We start from the raw sequence: 9,843 nt of genomic DNA, 5'->3' as shown, positions 1-9,843 counted from the left end.
TCATACTAGAAGAAACAGGCAGGCACATCTGGGATCCCTTTTGCGTCAGTCAATTTGTTCAAAAAAGCAGCTTGTATGTTAATAAAAGTATCAAAAATGTATTTATTCCATAAAAATAATAACAACTGCAACAGCCTTACGCGTTTCGTACCTACCAGGGTACTTAATCATAGGCTCATGATGTATAGTAAGTGCTGAATGGAAAGTTAAAGTAATTGTTATTAAAAATCTAAGCTGTCAATCATATATTGCCTGCCCCGCCTCTATCCCTGCGGCATAGAGGCGGGGCAGGCAATATATGATTGACAGCTCAGATTTTTAAATACATTTATAACAGGTATGGATGATTTAATTAAAAAAAAATTGGGTTTCATGTATTCATGTGTACCAGCTGCCAATCATAATACATAGAGGGCAGTAAAACTGAAAAGAGATATATGTATGGAATTACTACACAGCCAGAGAAGCAAAAGGAAATAAGCCCCTGCCCCAATAGAGCTTACAATCTAAATGGGCGGGTGCTTTCTCTGTGCCAAAGGGTTACAGACTAAAAAGCCCCCCTTTTGTTTTTATTTGTAACTCCCTGCAGCCACTAGGGCCATGCTGGTTGAGTTTAGCCACCTGTGTTGAATTGTGGTATTCACACAAAAGAGAAAAGTAAAGTCAATTGCGGCGTGGTGAAATTGTGCTATCATCAAAATCTGAAAGCAAAGTCAGTAAAGTGATAGTTCACTCCCACACAATCTGCTCCCTTCCCGCTATTAGACTTATAAACCGGAACTTTCCTTTTCCTGTGTAAACGGAACCTTTTCTCCTGTGTCAGCGGAACAATTTAGCAGTGCGCCGCTCTGGGCAGGGAGAGCTGTGCGTCGGCGCTAGCTGCCAGTGCTAGGGCGGAGCTTGATTCGAGGGAGGGGCTGCTGCTTGTGCTGCTGTGTGAGGGCTATGCAGGGAGACTGATGAGGAGGCAGCGGGCAGGGGAGATGCCTGGTTCCTGCCTCCAACACTGGGCACTATGGAATAGAAGGGGCGCTGCCTGCTGAGCCCCCTACACGCTCTTCCCTTCCCTTATGGAGAGGGGCTGTTATTAGCTGCTTTGGGCTGCTCCCCACCCGGGGGACTTGCAGTCTGTGCTACCATTCCTCATTAACGGAGAGAGGAGAGGCTGGGGGTGCTACAGAAGGCTGAGATCTGAGAGGGGCTGCGCTGCTGAAGCCCCACCATGGGGAACACCACATCCTGCTGTGTCTCCTCCAGCCCCAAGCTGCGCAGAAATGCCCACTCCAGGCTGGAGTCGTACCGGCCCGAGCAGGACATAAGCAGAGAGGACACTGGATGCAACCTGCAGCACATCAGTGACCGGGAGAATGTAGATGGTAAGGGGGAACCTGGGGGGCACAGGCTGGCACACATGTGCTATTCTTATAATTGCATTGGGGGTGGGGTTGGCACTGCCATGTCAGTGTGGGTACATCAGGCATGGCACAGAGGGCATTCACCCTGGGCTCCCACACTCACAGGGGGAACATATGTACAGCATGTTATATAGTGTAATCACTCAGATTGTAAGCTCTGGGGCACAGGCACTGCCTTATGCTTCTTACACTTAGCACTTACTGTATTTTGCTATTACTGTATTTATATTCTATTGTTGTATTGTTCCCCATCTCTTCTATTTATGTATTGTTTTACTATATAGTGTGCCTGTGCAAGTCCCACTGAATATATAGAAATATATTTCCGGAATATATATATATATATATATATATATATCAACTCTGCAGCTATTGTTGAACTCGCTCTACAAACCCCTGGCAGCCCATTGTACATGGAGTTCCCTGGGATATCAGTGCAGTTCAGTGGAGATGAATGGGGGTGTGCTCTGTGATTTCCTAGTGTCATTAGACCCAGGCCTCTATATTGGAATTGCATGGGTACTGCTGGGATCCGTTGTGACTGGCTTGTTTCATTGTCTGCCTTGTTAATGATCTGCCTTGTTAATGAGGCCTGGCACCATGTGATCTGTCAGAAAGTAACAATAAATAGGTACCATAGTGCCGTAGGCTGACACTTAGGCAGAGCAGCACTGGGTTTTGCAGCCTTTGTGTCCCAGCTGTGTCAGTGGCAGAAGGAGGAACTGTGCCCACATGAGGATGCTCTTAAAGGAGACATATCATATACAAATTAAGAATGTACCAGTGAATTACACTCCTCTAAATATAGAAGGATTGTGCTTAAAAAAGTTGTGTTTTGGACTTATTTATTAAGAAATTCCACCAAAAGCCCACTAGTCCCACCCCTTCTGTTCCACTTCCTGCTGGCTGACTTCTCTGGATGTGCAGGGGGGGCTGGAGGCTCTCAGTACAAGACACTGTAGGATAGGAACCAATTAGCAACTAGGCTGACCTGATAGGGAACTGAAGCCTGTCTTTAGTTGTGTTAGTGCAAGACTGTGATTGGTTGTCCCCCTCCTACTGTGCTTCTGGCAGGAACTGTTAGGACACACCCACCCTTCATTTGAAACAGGGACAGAGACCTGATAGGATCTATAGGGAGCTCCAATAAAGGGGCCATTTTTACTTATAGGATTAATTTTTAGCCCAAAGTGAAACCAGCACCATATATTATTCATAATTGCCATCATTTATCCAATATGTCTCCTTTAATCTTTATGTGTCGCTTACCTGTACTCTGTTGGTTCTGACCAATCTTTTGCTAGGGTTTAGTGGATTTATTACCTTGTGTTCATATTCAGTGCTCATGCATTACTGCCATTCTGCTTAGCAATGATAAATGATGGGGTTTTGTACTGAACTGTATGCAACATATTCTGTAACTCTTTACAGAGATTATATTAGACATCATTCCCTGGTTATGTAAACTAAGGTCCCTATCTTATTTGCTATGGTCAGTTCATAATAGGAGCCAGGTACCTTGCCTCTTTTGAAAGGAAACCAGAATACAATGAGGAAAATCATGCAGCTGCGGAGAGAACATACAGACATGCTTCAGAGAGTGCCCTGACTGGAATTGAACCTAGAACCCCAGGTCTAACCATGGGTACCCCTCAGGTCTTGGGACCCTGCTTTGGTAATGACCTTTACAGTAGGCCTATTAGTGTATGTGCCACTATGTAAGTGCCACTATGCTTCAGCTTTTAATTTTTCCATGTGAATCTGTTTGATACAAATATAAAGAGCTGAACTGACTAACGGCTAGAGCATGCTTTCTACTGACACAAGTCATGTACCTACCAGATAGTGTTCAATTACTATTGCAAGAAGCTAGGTGGGAAACCAGTATTATTCAGTAGAGGGCTAAATAAACTTAGTCATATACTGCAGACTCTACGGCAAGGGCTCCATGTGTTTTCCTATATAGAAAGAGAACATATATCTATGGCAGTATAAATATTCCCCTATATTAATTATTAGAGATTATAGTGGCCCTTAAATAGAAAAATGAATGCATTATAAATACTGTATGACACCGAGGCTTGTTCAGTTGAAATGTGCAGAGTAGTTGTAATAAAGGGATCCATTAAATCAGTTGCTCTTGCAATTACACATTTCTGGGTCTAGTGTTTACTGGGCCCTGTGCAATGTATTAGCAGCTTCCACTTTGGTCCGGTTGAACAGAGGGCAGTTTTATTCCAGGGCTGTAACCATTAGCAACCAATCAGCAATAAACTTTCATCAGCCTACTACAGGGTAAATTATAAAAGCACATCTCTAATTGGTTGCTATATGTTACTACACTTCGGCAAATTCCTGGAATAACATATCCAAAGACTTCACTACTTGTGTGGCCTAGCGATGTACAGTAGTTAGCAAGTGTTCCACTTCCAGCTTGCATCATTTACTGATAAATTCTTAAGAGATGTTCCTGGCATAAAACTTGTTTTCCTTTTAAATGGTACTGCTAGTGAGCATATTTTAGCTGGCCGCTCCCTCCCTTGCGTAAAATGCATTTATACAAATAATCTTTGTATGCGGTAGCCAGGCCCTTATACTTTACTGTCTAACTGCTAATAAATTAAAAATAAATTTGACCTCTAGGCATTATAATATCATTAAGAGGAAAAAAGTGGTTTGTGTTTGTGTATTTATTGCATAATCTGTTTTATTGCATTATAATAGGCTGACCAGATCACCCCTTTTAGCAAACTGCAAACCCCTTACTTGCTGTGTTTACAAGTAAAATGTAGCAGTTTCTGCACGTTTGGGTTTATTGTAAAAAAGCGCTAGAAAACCAGCCTGTCTCTTCAGTAAATTAAATAACAGTACACTTCAGTAAATTAAATAAAATAACATGAAGGAATTAACCTTAAAGATCAAGTAATACACTGTGTCTGTGAAGGGATAAAGTAACCGCTGGAAAAAATATAAAGTTACCAACAAATTCTGTGAGATTATAAAAACACAGCAGCATCATTCATAGAACTTGCTGGTAGGATTACAATATCACTTGAACATTCAGGGACACTTCCAGAAAATCAAGCTATAAGGGTGAAGACACACAGAGCTACTAGTAGCAGCTAATTTTTCAAGGCTACTAAACTCCAGAAAATACCCTGCCATAGACAATACTGAGAATTGCCTCTGCTAAAACACACATAGCGACAATTATCAGTAGAATCAGCATTGTCTTTTTTGCAGCCAAGACAAGTAGCTGCTACTAGTAGCTCTGTGTGTCTTCACCCTAAAGGTGCCCATACACGGGCCGACTATAGCTGCCGATATCGGTCCCTTGGACCGATTCGGCAGCTAATCGGCCTGTGTATGGGCAGAACAGAGCTGCCTGGCCGACCGATATCTGGCCTGAAATTGGCCAGATCTCGATTGGCCAGGTTAGAAAATCCGGTCGGATCGGGGACCGCATCAACGAACCGACTGCCCCATAAGCTCAAATGTAATTCGATCGTTTGGCCCCAGGGCCAAACGATCGGATTATTTTTTTTTCAAGTCCCTTGCTACCCAATATCGCCCACCCGTAGGTGGGGATATCGGGTGAAGATCCGCTCGCTTGGCGACATCGCCAAGCGAGCAGATCTTATAGTGTATGGGCACCTTAAGGGTTGCACAGATTGCAATTTAATTTAAATGCAGTGACTGCAACCTTGCTTTTTGGTGTTTTTTTATGTTCTTTATAATTTTCCCTAAATTCCCAAGTGGGATTTTTGGACAAATTAGCGAGTGTTTATTGGTTTGTGTTTGATTTCAGGTAACCTGTTGGCTAGTTGTCCTAAGTTTCAGCATAGGCCACTTAGTTGAAAAGCTCCTCTCAAAACTAGAGTGCACAAGTAGAGTGCCTTTGCAGGCGCCAGGTGCTGGAGACTATATAGATCCAACCTACCAAGGGTCAACACTATAAATATATTTTAAAAGAGGTTCCTCCTGGACAATTTGTAACCTGCTTAGAAATGTTCTATTGATTTTCAACAGCAAACGTACAGAATGGCCATTTTGCATAACTGCTTTTGGAGCCAATAAACCACTTTTAAGCATGTGACAAAATTGCCCAGCATGCTGCAGTAACGTCTAGTCCATACCGTTCACATTTTAGTTGAGGGAATTTTATTCTTGGTAACTTGTTTCAGCTGATAGTTACATGATGCTTATAGCTAGTACTTGGCAGCAACTAACTTTTGGTTGGATGTTTTATGCATACAAACAAATGTACTTTATCATCTACGATGCATGATTGATTTCCTAAATATGGATCCAGTTGGCAAAGTATCATTTAGTTGCAGTTTAGCAACCGCTGCAGAAATTCAGATTGGGTATTTCAACATAATGCTATATGTTTTCATTATAATCCATGGCAACCAATAACTAGTTAGCTTTTACCAGTTTAGGCAGTTAGAAAAAATAAAAGCAAACATGTCATTGGTTGGTATGAGTTAAGGGACAGGTGTAAATTGAGAAATAGCCAATAATAGCAGTGTTGTTGTAAGATAAAGGATAGAATGTGTATTATGATGGAGTTTGTATTAGTCTGTAGCTTCATGTGTGAACAGAATGATTTTCTCTGCATATATGCATTTGTTGTTGGGCTAAACTGACAGAGGCCCATGGAGCTGTTGAATTATCTCTATATCTCTCAGATAAATGACTATTTTGAGATGCTAATGGTTGCTTTTTATTATAGAATGGAAACTTGGTCCCTGTGTCTGATATATTGTGTTTCGTATACATTTTAATTGAGTTGGTTCCTTCCCAGGCTCCAAAAATATTCAGGCAGGTTAATTGTCTCATGATGAGGTTGACCATAGTGTGTGTGTCTGTCATAGGGACCCACTGGGGCAGGGACTGATTTGAGTGATTTACAGTCTCGCTAAAATCCTTCTAATATGTTGGTGCTATATAACTAAATTAAAAGTCTCATAGTCTTTGTGGTCAAAACTCAGAAAACAGGAAATTTCTCAAAATATTGGAAGGGTAACGGAATGCCTCTATGTAATACTAAAGGAAGAGGAAAGGGTAGGGGCAGAACAGTGTGATAATTTATCACTATAGGGATTAAGGGTTAAAACATACTGAGCTAATCATAGTAGCTACGTTTTCATGGCTACCAAACTCCATAAAATACTCTACCATAGAAAATACTGAGTATTGCCTCTGCTAAAACACACGTAGAGACAATCTACGTCTATCTAATCTATCAGTAAATGATCAGCATTGTCTATTTTAGTAGCTGTGATAAGTAGCTGCAACTAGTAACTCCGTGTGTCTTCACTCTAAAAGGTCCATAGGTGATACACCAACACCCATCCACAGAAGGACCTAGATGATTGGTGAGGTAACAGTCGCCCGCCAATACCAGTAGATGGTGTTAGGAGGAGTAAAAGGTTTCCTACCCTAAAGGAAGCGGAAATAAGCTGAAGAGGCACAACAACGTTGTACGAGAGGTGTAAGGTTAAATGCTTATTTAGTAGCTTAACTTTAGCAGAAGTCTTTCAATTCTGTCCAGGGTTTTTCCCCATCTACATTGTGATGTGACCCTATCTGATGCTTTGATGCCACCCTATGCTTTGATAGGGTGGCAGCTGAACTAGCGATGTCTCAGAGGACTAGGCTTAATGGAAGGCACCTTGCATTCACTCTGTCGCCCCGGCTACTTGCTTGCATTGCAGATTGTGGGCAGATTCGTAAGCATCTTTGCTCAAAATTAGGGGAGCTATTGATTTCCTGTTCAGCAGTTTCACAGTAGTGACTCAACACTAAATTATCTGGCTATGGTTTTTGTTATTTAGCTGGAAGTGACCCATTGTCTAATTGCTGTGTAATGATTCCGCTCAGGTTCTGGTAAATGTACTCTAGCCATATGGGCCCGAGCCATTTGTGGCCTTGGCTTGTGCGTGTCAGTCCAATTGTGCTTGCTATTACAGAACTGCCTGAATGCTGCTTCTTGGAAAACCTTTGAAGAACTCCCTCCATTAATAATACCTGTCTGCCAAGTGTCATTGAAATGATCAAAAACCATGGCTGTTGTTGGTGAATGAAATCGTAAGTGGATCACTTGAATTATCATAATAAACAAAACAGCAGCGTTGTGGACTGGATCAATGCAAACCCCAAACCGGCTGCTCAGCTCACTTTACAGCCTTCGGCACTTTTATTTATTTTTTTTAAACAATCATTAATAACAATAATTTGTGCTCTTCGTGACCTCCTTGGTGATATATAGCACCTGCAAATTCTTTTTTTTTTATACAGAATATAGCTAAGGTCTTGGCAGCTTTGCAGCTAAAGATGTTATGGCCTTTGCATTGTGTTGTGGTGTGAAACATGACCCTTCCAAATAAAGTGCACAGTATGGAGAATCTTGCCTGCTTGTTATTAAGCTATAGAATGTTTGAAATTGGAAAATACCAGCAAAATAACTGGTCTGGGGAGTCCAAATAGAGAACCTTTCAGTTAGACAGCCTTGTCTTTAGAAGGATTTGAATAGATGTGACCATCCAAAGCCCTGTACATGGAGAAGTCATGAACAGCAACAGCATTACAATCTTGGTAGGGCAATTGAACATATTTTGACCACTTTATATCAATAAACATTTTCTATTGCTGGGTGCTTAAAGTTGTAGTTTAGCAGCAGCTAAAGGGCCATAGGTTTTAAATCTTCCAATATCTAATAGGCTCCTGCTTAATTTATTTTCTCAGAAACCCATTATTACTAATAGTCCTGCAATTAGGTTCATCCCAAAGAAATGGTGAACTTCGAATTTGCACCACATTGCACCTCATCTTACTTTTTTATTTGCATTGGTTCAAAAATTATCTGTTGTTTGAATTGTGAATTGCATTTTAGGATAATAACTAGTTATTAGTGACTAATAACTACAGTTTCCATTGCTTTCTCTTGATTGTAGCCACTCGGAGGCTATTGGAAACAGGCTTGTACCGGCGGTATCAGGCTGGGTGGCAACTCTAGACATCAGGGCTTCAAAGTTTTTTTCTGGTAGAGAAAAAAAATTTGTAAAATTGGATATTTGAGTGCTATCTAAGGATAATAAAAAAAAAGATGCAAGCAGTGCATTTAGACTGTATAGAGGTAACTGGTCTTTCGAGATTTTCTGCGTAAAAACTAAAATGCATATCCCAGCGTTTACAGTTAACAGAAATCAGCTATGGGAGGGTGTGGTACAAACATTTTGCTTTACAATGCTTTTGGTATTGCCCAAATAACAAGTTCAGAAAAAAACCCCAGAGTGATTATGCAGGAATGAAACACGTTATTATACAGTTAGAATTATATGCTTTTCCATGAGTTCTTTTCTCAAAAGCAGGAACGTCACAGGATTGGGTATGTCTGGGTCCATCAGATCCACCATGAACAGTACAGTACTGTGCCTCATGTAAGATATATTGGAAAATAAAAGGGCTTCTGTCCGTGGCAGTAGTGCCTTGCAAGTTTTTGACTCAAAGTTGGAATCAGGACTGTTTTAAGACCTTGGTGAGCCCTGGGCAAAGATCCAGTTGGTGGGCACCCCCTAACCCTGCCACTCACAGTGGAATGTATGGCCATTTTGGATTTTGGAGTCTGGCATGATGATCCAAATTACAATCAAAACCCTTATCCAAAAACCCCAAAGTCCCAAGTATTTTAGATAATAGATCCTACAGTTTAGTGGATATTTTTTAAAAAATAGTGATCGTTCCCGCTTTATTCGCCAGCCCACATGAATTCTGAAGGAACTGAGTGTTAATCCACTTTTTTTTTTGCTTTATATCAGGAGTTGCCATAGTGGTTATCTGTCCCTCTGTTATCCATAGACCGTAAGGGAACAGTGGGGAAATGGTTGATTTGTTTTACTGTTCCCCAGTAAATACTGATCAGTCTAACGTGATTATTTAAAAAGTAAAAAAATACAGTTACAAAAAAGGAAGTGGTATAGAAGTGCTTGTCACGTAATTGAGGTTTGTGTTTAATTTCACATTAATAACCTTGAAAACCAGGAGGCGGCATTGACAGTGTTGAGCTTTCAGTGGATGCAGATCTAGGAATGAAAGGGCTCAGACAGTATCACTAATCATAAGCAGCTTAATTTTTTCACATGCAGTTAATGAAAAATTGACAGATGGCATAACTGTCGATTCTCTTTTTTATTAAACACACTCTTTGCTCCTGGACATTGTGTAACCCAGTGGCACCCAGAGGGCTAAACACATTTCACAGTCAGCTGTAATCTTGATTTCCCTAGCCATATCTCTTCTGTTGTACCTCACAGTGGATGTGTCACGGGGCAAAGCTGTAAGTGAATCTCTGACTAGCCGATGAAAGTGGCTATGCATGCTTTATTATGGGCAGCAGAGGAGAAACATTCATTGCATCTATTGC

General features: G+C 41.1%; 1 protein-coding gene across 1 annotated transcript in view; it reads left to right on the top strand.

Moving 5' to 3' along the window:
* The first annotated feature begins 821 nt into the window (after positions 1-821).
* The window catches only part of ccny (cyclin Y), a 90,210-nt gene continuing 81,188 nt past the window's right edge, over positions 822-9,843 (top strand). Inside the window, exon 1 of the mRNA XM_002935160.5 lies at positions 822-1,376. Within this exon, the coding sequence (XP_002935206.1) occupies positions 1,223-1,376 (154 nt within the window). The 5' untranslated portion in view covers positions 822-1,222. The remainder of the gene's footprint in view (positions 1,377-9,843) is intronic.

The sequence above is a fragment of the Xenopus tropicalis genome, chromosome 6 (genome assembly GCF_000004195.4).
Source record: "Xenopus tropicalis strain Nigerian chromosome 6, UCB_Xtro_10.0, whole genome shotgun sequence".
NCBI classification, from domain to species: Eukaryota; Metazoa; Chordata; class Amphibia; order Anura; family Pipidae; genus Xenopus; species Xenopus tropicalis.
This window is presented reverse-complemented; position numbering and strand designations above follow the sequence as displayed.